Below are 18,438 nucleotides of genomic sequence, written 5' to 3'. Positions count from 1 at the left end.
AGCCCACCAACAGAATATTGAAAAACATATTCTACTTATCTCCATTTACAAGTCAAATCACATTTGTATGGATCAATGCTAATGCATGTTTTTTTATTTTTCTGAGATTGAGTTAAGAGTCATCCAGTCCCTGAGCTAGGCATAGGGGCCTGTGTTGGAGTTCTTTTACAATGTGCTGTAATAAGCAGTGACTTTAGGTTGTCCAATCTCTTATGATCAGTGATTTGAAAAAGAACATAAAGGACCTCATCTACAGTTAGGATCAAATCCAACTAAAGTATACAAAATACAACAAACTGTGTTGTGATGCAGGGACTGTCAATGCATTTTTCTGTAGCATCCATTGGGGGGGACACTAGAACAATGGCGTCTAGAGGTGCTGGTTGGAGCTCAGTTACTTTTAATAAAAGAGGCAGTTCCTCTGCCACTATTTCCCCAACCGGGAGGCCTTCAATTTATTCTAAGTGCCCTGGGAGCAGAACATTTTTTGGTACTGCTGCCCGAAATCGCTTGAAATGTTTTCATATTGTGATGTAGACTTAAAGCAAAGATTCCGTTCCGGGGCAGCATCCATTTACAGCAAAGATTATGATTCAGGGCAGCAGCCGCCATTGATTTCAGTCTCCTCTCTCCAGGAAGGATTAGAGAGTAGTCACTGAACAACAGTAATACTGGCTAGTAGATTTGCTGACTTCCTTTTTTTAATTTGGAAACGGATGCCTGTCTTAGGTGGGGTTGCTAATAAAAAATACATATAAAATTAATACTTGAAAAATAATTAAGTTGTAAGTATAAAATCAAATCTATAGAAATAACAAAATCGTAACAGGTGATAGTCATAAAATGGAAATGGGTAGTAAGGGGGATTGGAAGGAGGTAGAAAGAAGAAACAAAAAAAGGGAAGGGGGGATGGCAGCGCACAATCCACTGCAACTGATTTGCCTCGGGGGCAGGATATAGGGGGGGAAGGACTGGCGCATTCTGGGAGCTCAAAAGCTTAACTGTCTGCTGTCCGGTCCTTAACCACCACCTACACCCCAAGGTGTCCCTGTGGACCCTATGGACTTCGAAGAAAGAGAGTTAACAAAGGTAAGTTTTACCATAACTCTCATTTTTACACCCCTCCTCCGTGTGCCAAGATGTTATATGGCTCAACTGTGTTGCAGAAAATATCTTTCAAAAATGGGAAGCCCCAGTCCGCCATTAGTCGTGAATTTGGACAAACAGGCTCCGCGAAGTCTAGGCTATTTAAGTGATCTGGAATTATGAGCAATCTTAAATGATGTTCAAAGTGCGGAACCTATGGTTAGATGGCATTCTGAGCAAAATACAGACCAACCACAATATGGCCGTAGCATACATAAATCATCAAGGAAGAACCATAAGTCTGCAGAAGGGAATAGGGACTGCACTAGTCTGTAGATAGGAACGGAAGTGGAAACAACAATAGAGTGAAGTACACTACATGGGTAGGTGCTGTCTGCCTGGTTAGTGACACAGTATGTACACAACAGAAGAAAAATAACTAGTTTCTGGTATACACTCTTGGGTTTTAAACTAATAACTTTTATTATGGATGTGTTTAAAATGAATAATTCTCTTACTCATAGTACATAAAAACATCTAAATATAGAAACGGGAAATGCACTTGGCATATAACTCACACAGTACAGTGGCCACATGACTTTAGCAACATAATCTTTAATGAGACCCATAATCTTTGATTTTGGTTTTTAATGTGCCAGCACTCCTCCAATTACAAATCACTTTGCTAATATGAGTGAGTGACCCACAGAGGAATTCTAAATACTATGTTTTGTTCACAGATCTGCAGTGCCTGGTCCTGTATTAGCAGAACACAGTGCTGGCCTTTCTGAACAAACATTTCATCAGATTCCAAAATATCAAATTGCTCATGTGATTAAGGTAAGTTTCCTAAATACATAGCATATTAACTTACAGCTTCTACCTTTGTGATGATAAAATGACTATCTAATTTTCTACAGAGACCAGACGAGGGGCCAGAATAATGAGTAATAGTTGATCTAACAAGGGTTTAAACATGGGATGTCAAAAATGAGCTGTTACAGGGGGTAGCTGTTGCAGTCCTCCAACATTTACTTTATCCGCTGTTACTGCACCACACTAATCAAAGTACTGGGGGTTTTCTTTTTCATTCCATGGGGGACACTGGTGTAGTCTGGGGTATAGGAGGGTTGGTTCAAGGAGCCTTTGAAGGACGCGGACAGTTTCGTAATAGATAGCTGCCTAGGAAACCTGAGCCAGACCTGTCATCAGTCAGAACAGGCTCTGGGGCCGCTCCACAGAGAAGTGGTCCGTCCGGCCACCATTTAGGAGAGGGAACTTGGAACCAGTGCCATTGGCTTTAGATCAATTAGGAGGTTGGCGTATATGGCATACTGCACTATTTCCTAATATAGAATGCTCAGGGGGCTGTTACTGTGTGGCAGCATTTATATTACATGAGACCTGCGGTAGGTACTATCCCTGCACAGTTCCTCCCACCCTTTGCAGAGCAACCCGGAAAGAATAAAAATAATCTCCTCAGACACATGCGGCTTTACACTCCAGCAGCAGAAGATTTTACCTCAGAGCAATATCTCATATTTAAACAGTATATATATCACTCAGTGTGACTGTATTTTTGTCTCCCTGCCTGTTTTTATACAAGTATCTAGGAAGGGTAACACTTCCTAAGAGCCTACCTGAAAAAAAACCACACTTATCTGCAGATATTTTGTCTGTCAAAAATCTTAGACAAAATTGTCGAGTCCCAGAATGGAACAAGGGGCCTCTTTGTGAGGCGGAAGCCGAGGCTGCATGTCTGACCTATGACCGCTTGCGACCTAGCAGAGTCGCCCTGGCTTAACTCTATTAATGTTAGAGCTTACTAAGCAGCTTGTTGCTAATAAGGAACATATGTCGGTTCCATCTCAATTTCCTATTGCCTAGTCGTCACCTGAGGCGGACAATCCAGGCCAGATACAGCCAATAGCTACCACCAATTAACCTAATTGGGTTCATGGTTTATCCCATTCTGTAGAAGGCCTCGATAACATGTCATCTTCCCAGCCGAGGGATCTCCTGGTGGGATCCCGTCTGCTGGCGTGGAGGCACAGATAGTTCTGTTCCCAGTCATTCTCAGCAGGGGCAGACAATTCACCATTTGAAACTGGACTCTCAAAACACCTTTTAGTGCCATTGGACATTAAGGAATCTTTTCTATCAATCAACATCTATTGAGCTGAGGGCAGTGTGCAATGCTCTCACTGCAGCCCAATCTCACTTGCACAGTTGCCCAGTTAGAGGCCAGTTGGACAATGCCACAGATGTTGATGTGTACAATAACCACCAGGGAGTGGTTTGAATCAGGTAATGGGGCGATTGTCTTGTCCCATCCATTTTCATCCCAGAAGTAGACAATTGGCAGGCCAATTATCTCAGCCCCCCACATCTGGGGGAATGGTCTCTCTCTTCCCTGAAGTCTTCCATCAGCTGGTGGGCAGGTGGGGTCAGCTTGACGTCGACATGATGGCATCCAGGCTGAACCAGAAGGTAGCGAAATATTGTGTAAGAACCAGAGGCCCCTACCCTATAATTTATTTTTTACCTCCCATACCAGTGCTCCCAAGGGTATTGGAAAAGATAGAGGAGGTTCGAGTTATCCTGGTTGCACTGGATTGACCTCAGAGATCCTGGTACGCAAATCTATTTGTCCTGTTGGGGGCACCCCCTGGCGTCTTCCTTTGAGACCAGACCTTTTCAGCCAGGGCCCCTTCCAACACGTACCTTGCTTTGACGGGTGTGTCTACTGAAATAGCCATCATATAAAGGTAAAGGGGTTTTTCCGAGTCATCCAGACTGTTACATGCCAGAAAACCTGTCTGCCAGAATATACGGGTGCACAATCTTGTTGCTTTCCATGAGGATCGGGCTGTACTGCGGACAAAACGGTCATTCCACCCTAAGGTCCCTTTCCATTTTCATATGAATCAGGAAATTGACTTGGCAAGCTCTAGTATGTTGTCGATGGCTGCACAGAAAATGTAATATTTACTGTGCCTACTAACAAAAATATAAATGGTATTTATTGTTACACCCGTTGTGTATTTTTCACAGAAATGTACTACACTGTTGTAAAGTAAAAAAGTAGACATAGATACACTTAGGATCAGCCATATTTGCATAGTTTCAACAGCAGCACAGCAATTAATCCTTTTTATTTTATTAAGATAGAATAACCGTAAACTGCAATATATATATAAATGATAAAAGCTGTGCAATGTAAATAGAACATATTACCTAGAATTAAGCTCTAATTAGCTCATACTGCTCTGATAAAGTATTCTGCACTCCCCTCACTGACTATCGGGTGCCTTTTGTGTAACTGCCTGTGTCCCCTGTCTCCATGGACATACACAGCATCAAGAAAACTGGCCCAAACCCCTGCTTCATCTAGCCATGTGTTCAGAGTTCACCTCTTATACCTGAGCCTCATTCAGACTTAAGAGATTTCTGGGCCAGTGTAGCCGTGATCGGGCCGATGCAGGTTGTGGAGAGGCAGAATAAAATGCATAATCAAAAAGATACCACTTCATGCACAGGCTCAGGTTGACCAAAATACACTGATTTATTAAAACCCTATAAGACTATATAAAACACATGAGAAATCCACATTGAATGAATATATACTATAATGTGAAGAGAGCTTATAAACTCAAATATAAACTCTACATACACAGTGCTGGTTATTTTGGAAGAATGGCTCTCCAGCAATAAATCCTTTCATTATGGGAGATAAGTGAGGATTGGAGCATGTAAACACAAGTTTCCTTTTAGCTGCTTATGCTGGAAATAGTCATAGGAGTAGGGTATGTGATGATACCTGGTGAGTGGCATCGGTGTCTTCAGTCCTGATCCACAGGACTGACCAACGATCTTGCCAAGTGCAGGATCACCGTCTAGACAGGAGCTACAAGTGGTCGAGCTGTCTCAGTGTGCGTGGTTGTGCGATCCACTCACTGTCCTCCGCTGCAGATTTGTCGATAGCGGCAGCTTCCCTATAGAGGTTCAACTGCCCACTCCAGAAGAAGGTACCCTGTAGGGGCAGAAGGTACCCTGTAGGGGTAGAAGAAAGCTGGCCTGGAGCAATTGGCCGGCCACATGTGGCCAGCAGGCTGTATTCTCTCCCACACCTGAGATACGGCTACCATCTGTTGAGATAAAGCATTCAAAGGGGAGCAACTTTAAGGCATCTCGAAGCATAGCTTCCAGTCAGCCCATTTTGTGCTGTTTAACAGTTGATCCTCTCAAGGAAATTACTTTTAGCCAATATCTTTCTACTTCAGGGTCCATAGGGGGTCCACAGGGTTGACCTTGGGGTATAGGTTGGGAACCAAATCCGGGCACCACGCAGTTAAAGCTTTTAGCTCCCAGGATGCACTTGGGTCCACTCTCCCTATAACCCCACCCCCCAGCCAGAGGCACCTCAGTTTAAGTTGGTGCCCGGCCGGAGTCGGGTCACCGTTACTGCAGGGGGGCTGCTTAGCAGCCCCTAAGCTTAAAAGAGTTTTATTTTATTATTTTTTACTACTCTTCAGAGCGGCAGCATCAGACTGTCCAATGGACGTCTAAGCTGCCGCTCCTACACCCCGCCGGCGCTGCGACGCCAGTACAGATCTGGGGATCGCAGCGGGACCCCAGAGTCTGTACTAGCCGGGCTCTGGAGGAATCCCTGGGCTGCTGCCGGATCGACGGGGACAGGTAAGTCGCGTGGTCACCGCTTGCGGTGATCCACGTGTGAATATGCAGCCTTATGCCTCCGGTCTCTGGGGACAGACCGGAGGCGCTAGCGGTGGCGGCGGGCTCCCCCTCCATGGAGGCATACCCCGCGTGTCCACTAGCCCACCAGGGATTATAGCGGCAGCGGGAGCCGGCATCCCGGGGGGTTAATTGCTAGCCAGGGGAGGAAGCCTTCCCTGTCTAGCGGCTCCTCCCCTCAGCTCAGCGCGCCTTTCAATACTACAGTCTGGCGTCGCTGAGCTGCTTCCTCCGCGGGCCACGCTTCTTCTGAGGTCTCCAGCGGCCATTATCTCTCTGTGGTGCTGCAGAACTCTTAGGATGTCAGTGAGCCCAGTCCCCCTGCGTACCTGGCCATTTGGGTGAGTGTACACAGCGCTATAGCCTTCCCAGACACTGAATCTGGGCAGTTGAATGTAGCGACATTGTGCAGTATATTATATGTCATGCAAATGTATGTATATATATATATATGTCTGCATTGTATGTGACTTTTGCTAGTGCTGACTGTCTGCTTTTTCTCTCACCTGTCAGTGTATATCTATCCCTTTTCTTTATCTGCCCTAATACAGGTGTACCTGGGGTGGTTCTGAGACCTCACATATATATATTTGTTAATATCTGTGAGGTTTGTCACATACTGTTGCGTGCTGCACGTTGCCATATTTTAGATGGAACTGTGAGTTGCATACGCTGATAATGGGTCCCTGCAGCTAATCTTAGCGTCAGTCAGGACCGGTATGGCGCTGCTTAATATTTCCGTCAAGATAGTCAGATATATCTGACCAGGAGATTGCACACGATACTGCACCCATTATTGCGATCCTGCAAGTCATAGCCTGCAGGAATTAGTGCGGAGGATTTTAACTCAGAAAGGTTTATGTATGCGGCACCATCTGGTGCGGGGCCCCTTGCACGACCCCCTTAAAGGGCGGTTTATTTCTCAGGATCCTCTCCTTTGAGGATCGCCGGGCGGGCCCCATTGTCGTCACTCGCTTGGAGTTACTTCACCATACTGCCCTTTTGAACTCGGGGTATCTCGCAATTTCTTGCAATTTACCCCTGTGCAACAGACTGTCGCTCCCCGCCGGGGTTTTTCACAGTACATGAATTACCTCCGATACCACATCGGTCTGTCATTCCCCTTGCAGGGATTACCACAACGGCCACCCTGGTGGATGTTGTTTTATAGAAATACTAATTGGCGTGATATATGCCCTGTGGTTACTGACCAGTGGCTCTGCCGTGAACTGGATGGTATATTCGGCTCTTTCCCTCTCACATGGGGGGAGCCGATTTCAAGTATTATTATCCCTGCTTTGGGGCTGGTAGCCAGGTTCATTCTGGATATAGAGAATGTCGATCCTGCACCTGTATCATACATCTCCTGTTTTCTGCCCAGCGGGTGGATCTCATAGCGGGAGTCTGGCTGTCGCCAGATACGAGGAGTCACAAAGGCCTCCTGTTTCCCATTCCCTGAGGGTCCTCACAAGTCATGGAAATCCCCTTCTGGGATGGATTTGTATGTTAATCATCGGGTTACAGGCATTAATACGCCTCCCATCCCGGCCTGGACGGATTTTACGGATCCGTAGGTGGTAACTTTGCCTGAAATCAATGTACTCGTTTTCAGGGCCTGTTGCCCGTCCTACCATGGCCATCGCATGGTGATGCTTTTGTGACGTTTTTCCCCTCCTAAAGGCCTGTTTTTTCCTAGGCTGTCGGCCTCCATGGGGGCCACCATATCCAGTACCGAGCAGTCATGGACTTCCGGACGACCCTGTTTCTACACCTGAGGATATACCCTCAGCCTGACGGGACAGGTCTACATCTGGGGAATTTCCAGAGTGAGGTACTCTCATTGCTCAGGCAGCCTCCTCACAGGCATTGTTACAGGGGCCCTTCTTCAGACCTGATCAGGGCCTTACAATCCCAGAAAGCTATACAGTCTTTGTGGTAAGCAGAGCTATTTCGGCCAACCTCACTATCTCAGTGAGGGACTGGTTGTTCTACTTTCTTTCTGGGGCGGTGACCGACTGGTCCTCATTTGCCTATACTCTGTCTCAAATCCCTGAATCCGATTCCAACGGTGCCTGGACTCAGGTGGAATCGTCCATGCTCCATCATCCGACGTTTGGAACCTGGGGATTTTAGGGTATATCTGAGTATTCAGGATACGTACCTACGGGTACGTACAGAGCCATCTCATCAGCAGGGGTTCAGGTTTGCTGTGCCACAGCAACACTTGTAAGTTTCGGGCTCTGCCTTTTGGGACTGTCCTCAACTCCACCGGGGTTTACCAGCCTTATGGATTTTCTGACAGTTCACCTGTTCAGGGTATCCGAATGCTCCTTTCTCTGGACGGTCTCCTGCTTTTAGCAGGATCACCAAGGTACTTTACCGCCAGGTCAGGATAACCGTGGCTTCTTCTCGGCACAGATAATTAGTCAACGGAGAAAAAGTCCTCCCTACATCCCTCACAGGGTTTTCTTCATCTGGGAGCACTGCTGGATTCTCAGACTCTGAGAATTTTTCTGGCGTAAGACAAGATCTCCACTCTTCAACTTGGAGTGTGCGGATATCTACGCATTCGACATATGTCATTACTCTTTGTGATGCGCGGTCTACCAGAGTGTCTACCTTTTGGTAGGGTGGAATGTGCTCAGTTCCATTCCAGACCTTGCCATAATTGACTCCCCTCCAGATGGATCGAGTTTTTCCCATCGGATCGATGTTCGAACGATGATACTTTCTCCAGAGGCGAGTTGGTCTCTGTCCGGGTGGCTATGGCCATCTCGTCCAGGGTGTTCTTTGCTACAGACAGTGTCTGGTCCGCATTCGTTTCGGGGCAGTTGGACGTCTGTCGTTTCTGTCCTGCCACTTAACTTGTTGATACTTTAGGCTGTCTTGGACCTTCACTCTGGCCTAACCCATATGTCACGGTAAACCTGAATAGGTTCAGTCCGACAGTGTCACAACAGTGACTTCCATCTAGGCAACACTGGTAGTTGGGTGGCAATGTCAGGTATGTCATCCATTCTGGCATAGTCCAAGGGTCTTCTCCTGGCCAACTCTGCAGTGTTTATTCCCGGAGCTCTCCATTGGGAAGCGGGCTTCCTCAGCTGTTGCGACGTGCATCCCGGGGACTAGTCTCTTCTCCAAGAGAGGTTTCAACTCCTGGTGAGCAGAGGGGGCCTCCCTGAGGGGATTGATCCTCATGGCCTTCTGACTTGATCACACATTACCGGTGTTACAGTCCAGCTCCAGGAGTACTGAAGCTACCTTCAGTGACTCTTTGTCAGTGAAGTGGTCCTTCCACTTTGTGTACCTGTGTCCTCCGGTCTCCCTTCTTCCTCGAGGTCTTCGGAAGTTTAATTCGAGACGGAGGGGCTTTCCTTCTGGGGGCTCCAGTTCGTCCCAGACATCACTGGTACTGAGATTTTCGGAGTCTCCTCATCGATACTCCGTTCCTACTGCTTCACTATCTGGACCTGTTGTCTCAGGGTCCTTGTTTTTCCCTGGACCTGGATCGTTTGTCTTTGACTGCGCCCCTACTGTGGTCCTAGGGCTTCCCTGGCTCTGTCTTCATTGAGATGTTTAGAGCAGATAGGCCAGACTTTGCTGGGATCTGCCACGGACTGTGGCACACATAATTCTTATGGTATCGTACCTGTCGATACGATCCTCCGGTGTCCAGGATTTTCAGATATTCTGGCATTCCTTCCGGCTGGCTTGGGTTTCACCCTTGGCCTGGCCTTCCTGACAGTGCGGATCTCTACACTGTCGGTATGGTTAAGATATGGAATTGCTCCGCTCTGGTATCCAGTTCATCCTTTGGAGTGTTTTCTGGATTATGCCTCCACTTGTCCTCCCTAGGGACTCCTGGGGAGTTAGTAGTGGTTCTTTGTTCCGTCCGGGGACAGTCAATGGAACTGCTGGTTGTGATAGCCATTACATGGTCTATTGTTTAAGCTCTCTCTCTCTCAGGGTGTTTAAATCAACCAGGAGAGTGTCTGAATTGGGAGCGTTCTCATGTGGCTCCCTCTTCTGGAGGGCATCATGTCAGGGTGTGAGTTGCTCTCGCCCTGTATTTCTTCTTAGAGTGGTTTTTAGGTTCCATATTATTCTGGAACTTATGGTACGGCCATTCAGTCCCCAGTCTTCTCGGCTGGTGTGGCCTCATTGACTGTGGTCCGGCCTCTTTGGCTTTATATGATCCGTTCAAGTTCCTTATGGTAATCGGACTCCTTATTGGTGGTCTGCGGTTTCTGGTTTTCACAGGAAACGATGGCCGGCCTATAATGAAATGTTGGCTGGATGGCCTCGTATGTCTTCCTCAGGGGCCTACCCATAGGTAGGCATTTCTGTCGTTGAGGCTTGTTTTTTCTCGGGTCATGTAACCCTCGTGGGCGGCTCGTTGTGGCGCCTCGGCTGTTTTGCCTTACTAGGTGTCCACGTGGTCTTCTGTCCAAACCTTTTTTAAGGTTCTAGGCATTGGTTTCCTTTGCCTCTCAGGATGCTTCCTTTTTGGCGACGGATTCTCCTCTCAGCACAGGAGCGTCCCCACCCTTGGTTGAACTGCTTTGGGACATCCCCAAGGTCAACCCTGTGGACCCCCTATGGACCCTGAAGTAGAAAACAAGAGATATGGTAAGAACTTACCTTTGTTATCTCTGTTTCTACGAAGTCCATAGGGTCCACAGGGCGCCCGCCCTGACGCACCTGGCTTCATATGGGCTGTGTTACTGGTCACCGGTTTCCCGTCTCCTTTTCTGTGAGTATGGTTCTAGAGTGTTCCAGTTTTCTCTCTCTTTTTCTCTCCTCCTCCGGCCTTTGGCTACTTACAAACTGAGGTGCCTCTGGCTGGGGGGTGGGGTTATAGGGAGAGTGGACCCAAGTGCATCCTGGGAGCTAAAAGCTTTAACTGCGTGGTGCCCGGATTTGGTTCCCAACCTATACCCCAAGGTCAACCCTGTGGACCCTATGGACTTCGTAGAAACAGAGATAACAAAGGTAAGTTCTTACCATATCTCTTGTTATTTGCATTTCAGGGAAGTGGTTTATGTTTAATGTTTGATTTTCATTTGTTTCATTTAGGTTTTCCTTTGTTCCTTTACCGTCTCTTGTTACTCAGGACAGTGCTAGTGTTTTTTCATTTTCTGTCTCTTTTTATTGGGTGCTCCCCTTGGTGCACTGCATTATGACTCGGACTTCCTTGGATTACTTGAGTTTTTCTTAACCCTAAATGTTCATAAGTAAAAAAATAAACAAACCCTCTATCTTGGCGTTGCATAGCCATAAAATTGCATTGCAGTTGCTATTTGAACCTCCTTGGATTGTTACAACTTGATGGTACTAAACTTCAAGCAGGCCCAGTCAGTCACCCACCTCTCCTGCCTTGATTTGCACTTGGATGTCGGAGAGGGTTCTAATATAGATCTTTCCTCCTAAACAGATTGTTCTGTGTTTCCAGCGAGGTGGGACAGAACAAAAAATACACTGCTCTTCTAGTCTACCATTAAAATGCTCTAAGACCACACAGTCATCTGTTCTGTATCAAGACACTATTGGTGCTACAACATAAGATGTGCCTTTTCATCAATAACTTACTCCCAGTTCTCATAATGTATTCACTGTGTTTGTAACTTCAGACATTTAGCGCCCATATCAGATCCCTATTAAGAACACCAGCAACTGTTCCAGAGTGCACACTTCCAATTTCAGTAACTCTTCTTTGGCTTCTCATTGGTCCTAATCAGTGTACAAGAACATAACATCTGATGATAGTCCTCACTTGTCATTGTTGCAGTCGCGTAAAACAGGCTCTTTTGGGGCGCCTGGTCCTGTGAGAATCTGCTAGCGCCGGCATCTTTTTTTTTTTTTTTTTTTCGTCTTTGTTGACGAAAATGTGTAACAATGCGGCTACGACTCAGCAGGAGACTGTGCTGTTTAATTTGATATGTGACACTTTTGTGTATCTGTGCATGACTTGTGCAGGGTACACACTAGACTCTGTGCACCCAGCATGACCTCGACAGTGCCGTGACCCGGTATCAGTAAGTGCATACATACCTACCGATGCAGGCAGTGACTGGGGGGGGTCCATGCTGCATACCAAGCATTAGTCTCTCAATCAGCATGCACAGTACTACAATGCAGCGGCCACTGCTTTTTTCAAAGCCGAGTTTGTGTGTCAACCTGTGTAGGTAGCATTACTTTCAAATTGCCTTGGAGCTTAGATAGAACAAATTTATAGAGCGGCCTCTTGCTGGTTACGGTAGAATTGTGCAAAATTCCCCAGTCATCTGTTTTGCTTTATGCATTCCTTCTTTCCTATTTTATAGTTTTTCTTTGCAACATCCATCAGTCTTTTTCCCCCCCTGCTGCAGATATTTAAAGATTTCTTGAGGCTTTTAGGTGCCATAGAGAATGGTCAGCTCTTCCTTTAGTGCCCTGCATCATAGATGGGTCAAAGTTACACACCATTTGTGTCTCCACAACAAGCATCAGTCACTGATTTGTCTGCAGGAGGAAACCTACATTTTCCCGTTATAAAGGCTTGAAACGATAATCATATTTTTTGCATTTTACCTGTTCAGGGTACATCATGAATGAGTGTTAGTCTTCAAATATGCTTAAAAGCCTCATAGATGTATGGATATTAACACTGCATTTTAATAAATGCATTAATTGCAGTATGGGTCAGCTGCCTGAACCATAAAATGAAAGTTCTAAGGGACAAGGGGGGGGGATGTATGAAGAGTCGAAGTGACATCAGTGCATGTTATGTGCGCTGATACTACTTCTTCCCGATTGTATGATCTGGGGGTTTGGCTGGAAAAATGACAGGAAAGATAGCAGCTCCGACACCCTGGGCTATGTATGAACGGTCAGTTCGCCTGTCTGTTCCGCCCGCTGCAGCTATCGCTATTGACAGGCAGCTTGGTGATGCCCTATACCCACAGCTGGGACAGCGCTGTCCCTGCTGCGGTGGTTGCCGGAGCCAGGGCTGCATGCGGGAACTCGCGATACTTGCTCGGTGGAGCCGGCCGGGACTGAGACAGCGCACTTAGGCAGGGATCGCCGTAGGGCGGAGTTAACACTCCCCCGCTGCGGCCAATGAGATTTTCATACATCTCACAGTGCTTCCTGCTTCGCCTCGGTAAAAAGGCAAAGCAGGAAGCAATATAGCGTGACTTAACGTACCGCTATTAATACATCTTCCCCAAGATTAGCTTGAGATATCTGTATGTATGTATGTATGTATGTAGAAAACATAGAAGAAAGACCACACAAGCCACACTCTCTCATTCTTCATGGTGACTACTAAACAAGTACTACCCTGTCCTGAGGACTGTCAATCATCAGCCTACCTGATGCAATTAAAATGTTGAGGGCGGGATGTACTAAGCTAAGCTCCCGCTCCCCAGCAGCCGGCACACAGCCCCCTTCTGCATCTCTGCGCTGTGGAGCTGGGGGCGCCGGGAGCTAGGCTCCCGGTCCCCAGCGTCAGCGCACAGTACCACATAGGGAAACCAGCTTCCCCGGTCCCTCTGTGTACCACATAGCCCTGCAGTCCGGGACACTTGTCCCGGTTGCAGCGGCTCGGCCTCATGGTCCCCCATTACCGCAGCCACCGGAAATGATGGGGGTTAACACTCCGTGCTGCCGTGGCCACAGAGAGGGCCTGGCCGCGGCAGCAATAAAACACACTATTTTTTTAAACACCCAGCGCCTAGCGCCCTTAATACATTTAAAACATGGCGCCAAGCGCCCTTTGAATATGGCGCCGCAGCACGGGGGGTTAACCACTTCTGTGCCACTACCCCACCTTCCCCCCTTGGGCAAATCACCTCCCCCTGTCCCCGGTGGCCACATCGCTACCCTCCCAGCCACAATCCCCGGCCATGCATAGAACCTCATACCAGAGGTCTATGCAGCCGGACAGCAGGAGAGAGCAGTGTCAGCGCAGGCAGAGGAGTCGGTGCAGGAAACACTGCTATTGCATGCACTCCTGTGAAATGGCAGCCCATGAATCTCCGCTGGGGCACTGCTTCCTCCAATCCCCCCTCCCTGAAAAATCTGGTTGCCAGGCAACAAAGTATAGTCGCCATGGCGACCTGACCCCCAGGATTTGACGAGCTCTGCCTTATCTGCTACCTATCAATTTGGGGCCGATTGGATATTTCGTATCAACTGATTATAGTATCTTATTGCATGGAATATGTGGCTGCAATACATAGGTGACTTTTGAGTTTTTAATAAGATCTGGGAACACTGGAGAACCTGCTATAATTCCCATTTTAGTATTCTGGTTTATCCTTTTGTGTGACCCTGAAAAATAATATAAAAAATACCTTAAAAATAATAATAAAAAAAGCAGAATTCTCATTTTACCACACTTACTAAAATATGTTCCAAGCTATCCACAGCTTTCAATGTTTCTAACACATTTACTTGCATTGCCGTCTTATCTACTTGTCTGCGTTAATACCTATTTAAGTTTCTTCCCAAACTTAAAGCCCTGTAGAGTATGCTTGTGCTGTATGTATAACCTTTGATGAACTTTTGTTTTGGTCTGATTTTTTTTTTTTAATTAGTTTGTAGGCTTTTGCACGACTGTCAACTCAAAAAGCTTCTTTGACCAGGAAATCCTTGCACTCATAGTCATGCTCTTGAAGATACACTTGGAAAAAGAAATGAAAGATTTTCCTGTGGTGGATTTGCATGGTCTTCTAGAAAACCTGCTTCAGAATATTGAGGAATGGGACAAAATAGTAAGTGAAAATTAAATATTGTATATACTTCACTGACTGAATCAGGTTTGCCATATTACAGATTGTTTCCTTTTGTATGTCATTTAGATGCCTGAACTGTGTTTTGCAGTAAGCAAACTTTCCAGTCACCATCACAACTTTATTAAACTGCTGCAGCTCGTTCCTGCTAGTGAAACGCGTGGAAGGTAAGAATTTTCTGCTGGTATGTTTTTCTTCTAATGGTGGAGAACGTTATTTCAAAAACATTTTGCGTGATTTTCTGATGAAAAACAAGATAGGATTAAGTGTTGCTGCAGCCAAGAAGTTTATAATAATAATGTATACTATTATTATGTATCTTTAATATAAAGCATAGTAGCAGTTGTGATGTTTTTGCTTGTATTTTTTTTTTTTCCTGTTCAATTTGGTCTTCAATGCATATTGTTAGTTATTCATTTACCTGTTTTCAAACCAATAAGTAAACAATATTTTTCAGCAAAACATTGTCATAGTTCAAGATAAGAACAATTTGAGAGATATAATACGCAAAATATAAACTTTATTATTACACATGATTTAGTTAGATCTTGGTGTAAACTTTGGAATCCCATATAACATTGTTTGGGATCTATTGGGGTACTTCTTAAGGCCCCCATACACGGCACAATTTTTTCCACAATATGGCCGTTTTTGATGGATCGTAATGACCAATCGTATAAAAAGTGGTGTTTTCATACACTATTAAAATGCCGATGCGTGTCCCCGGCGTCATGTATCGTCATCGTAGATCAAATGGTTTGCAGAAAGATTTGGACCGATCGTGTACTTTTTCGTTCGCACTTTTGCTGATGTACGTCCCTGGCCACTTCCCTCCTCCATTAGGGGAGAGGATGCATCGTGTGGTTATTTGCTGCATATGATATAGCTTAAACGATTTGCTATTGTTTAACATGCATCTAATTGTATGGTCGTTTGTACAATAGTTTCTTTACACAGAATGTCACAGGAAGAATTTTCAAGGGAAATCTTATGCGAGATCGGATCTTATACAAATCGCACCGTGTATGGGGGGCCTTAAGTCTCTAGTCACATTGCTTATCAGTTGGCTTAAGCGCCAATCTGAATAATTAGTCTCCAAAATGTATTATATTATATATTTTTAATGACACTTTAAAAGATGTTTGAAACAATATCACAAAGTAACTGAACTTTCTATAACTAGGCGTTTTTTTAATTCAGATACTCTTGATTGCCTGTTTACTTTTTGTTTGTTTTTGTTTTGTTTTCCTAGAGAGGTGAGAAGACATGCCAGTCTAATGTGCATATCCAATATCCTCTCTGGGGACTGTACAGATCTACCTGTGAACTATGACTCTCGGGTAGGAAACTATTAGCAGACATCATGCCTCATAGTGTGACTTACTGCTATTGTCTCCTGACACCATTCCTGCTATATGTTTGCTTATTAGATGATGAAGCTGTGCCAATTTATGTCTCAAATGAAGCCATCAGCATTTGTGAAAAATATGCAAGGTGTTCCTGAAAATAAATCCAAGACTTTGCTTGATCTGGATCAAGAGGTAAAAAGCAATGTTACATTCACAGTTGGAGTAGCCATGTCTTTTATTAGTTCTTTCTGGATCCTGCGATATTTGAAATTAAATCTTAATATTTAATTTATTTGCTTTTGCAGTTTTTTTTTGTTTGTTTTTTAAAGAGCAAAGTACTTGTTTTTTGGAGCTTGTAATTTGAAACATTTTTCAATTATTTTTTTTCCAGGCATACTATCTGACTTTCAGCCTTTTACATTTGGTTAACGATGCAAGTAGTTCAGATGAATATCCGTCTGTACAGAGAGTAAGTGTTTTCTGCATGATCTATTTATTTATAGGGTCTTTATAACTGTAGTGTCCAAAACCTCATACAGTTTGTATGTAAAATGTATCTTTAGCAGTATGGGCAGACAGACAATGGATAATAATTCCCCTAGGGAGGATGCTTAAGTGGAACAGGTACGACATTTCTTTCATACAGCGGTGTCCACAAAGACTTATCCTCAAATCACGCCAAATAGCCGAGTTTATTGCACCACAGACTTTGCTACTTAGCTGCGCTAATACGACGTGTCTAGTACACTATTATTGAACTAAGATGCAAAATTGCTGAAAGAGTAGCACAATGAAGGAAAAAGGTAGCAGAGTTGAGGAAAAGGTATGCAGTCTGTGTAAGACTGCAAAAGGCAGGTCCGATGGGATTGACCCGCGCATACGTCATCATGCTCTATTTGTGACAAAAATAATCTCATCCTAAGTACCTAGAACGACTGGACTGTGAGTGTAGGCACTGGTGCTGATAGCTGCCATTCTACCTTTCTTAACTCTCATCAATGGGCTCCCGGCAGCTTAGATGACCTGGTTCACGGTGTGAACTGGGACTGGGGATCCGTGGCTTGTAGTGGTACACGGATCATGCTCCGGGAGCCCTGGCAGAGGCTGAGTTTATTCTCTGCTGTTCCTTGTACACGACAGGGAAGGACTTGTAACCAATCTGCTCAGAGTGGTGGACGTTTCCCTCTGTAAAGTGGTGAGCTTGTGTTGCAAAGGTAACCACCATTTATACATAAGGAGTGCTGCTGTTCCTACCTAAGGAAGGTGAGATCAGTACAAGACACACTGGGTCATCCCAGTCACCCCCCGATCACAGTGAGGGCGACCCATGCTTAACATGACTGTGGAGACTCCTCTATGGTGGTAATACTGGAGGAAAACCAGAGGCTGAAAGCTCCAGTCCGTTGGGCAGGGGGTGAGGTTACTTTGCAGGGGACAAAGTTGTAGAAATATATTTGTGGGGATTGTAGCTAATATGTTAAATGCATTTTGTGCTAAACCGATTGAAATAAAAAGAAATCTCCATGAATGGTTCTGTTTAATTGGAGTTAATCATTCCCATAACCTAGAGGGTGCGTAGTGTGCTCTAAAGGTCAAATACGGCACTCACACTCAGAGGTGGTGGTAGTGCTTTTTTATATATATATGTGTATATATATATATGTATATATATGTATATATATATATATATATATATATATATATATATATATATATATATATATAAAGTGGTGTATGGCTGTTGGCAACACCACTGTGTGAGTGGAAGAAGCCCACCAAGGGACCATTGCATATCTCCTAGCGTACCCTGCCAATGGGGGAAATATTTTACCTGAAATAGAATTATGATTCTGTCATAACATTCTACTCCACGCAAATCTACTTAAGTTTCAGGTTGAGCAGGCTACATTGCTTTCTAAAGCTGGCATAGTAACCAGATTATATTATGTGAACAATTATTTTGTACACCAACAAATTTGTTTCAATGTTAATGTTTTCTCTGAATATGACTACAGCCAGATAAAGGGGAGATCCATCTAGAGAGGATTTTATTGCTTTACTTGGACATATACTGTACACTATTTGTCCAGGGATGTCACGGCCTATAAGCTCTTGTTTGTGTATTAGGTAAAATAGTATCTGACTAGTAGATGTGTTGTATGTAAAGATAACTTAACCCAGACAATAACTCTGATGTTGGGATTTCCCCCCTTTTAGGATGGGATCACACAGGGGCTTTAAATGCTGGAGGTTTTTAATGTATACTATATAAATATATATGTGTGTGTGTGTGTGTGTATGTATGTATATATATGTATGTATGTATATATATGTATGTATGTATATATATATATGTATGTATATATATATATATGTATGTATATATATATGTATATGTATATATATATATATATATATATATATATATATATATATATATATATATATATTAGGGGTGAGCGGGTTCGGATTTC

The 18,438-nt window shown here is 44.7% G+C and overlaps 1 protein-coding gene across 2 annotated transcripts in view; it reads left to right on the top strand.

The window, feature by feature from the left end:
* SLF2 (SMC5/6 complex localization factor 2) overlaps positions 1–18,438 on the top strand; it is a 76,226-nt gene that overhangs the window by 42,156 nt on the left and 15,632 nt on the right. For both annotated transcript variants that reach the window (XM_088448697.1, XM_088448698.1), the window contains exons 12-17: positions 1,827–1,926; positions 14,421–14,597; positions 14,685–14,782; positions 15,868–15,955; positions 16,046–16,156; positions 16,356–16,433. In XM_088448697.1, coding sequence (XP_088304823.1) covers positions 1,827–1,926; positions 14,421–14,597; positions 14,685–14,782; positions 15,868–15,955; positions 16,046–16,156; positions 16,356–16,433 — 652 coding nt within the window. The remainder of the gene's footprint in view (positions 1–1,826; positions 1,927–14,420; positions 14,598–14,684; positions 14,783–15,867; positions 15,956–16,045; positions 16,157–16,355; positions 16,434–18,438) is intronic.

This window comes from Taudactylus pleione, unplaced genomic scaffold (genome assembly GCF_031769625.1).
Source record: "Taudactylus pleione unplaced genomic scaffold, aTauple2 ptg000464l, whole genome shotgun sequence".
Lineage (NCBI taxonomy): Eukaryota > Metazoa > Chordata > Amphibia > Anura > Myobatrachidae > Taudactylus > Taudactylus pleione.
The sequence above is the reverse complement of the archived record's forward strand: the minus strand, read 5'-3'. Positions and strand labels throughout refer to the sequence as shown.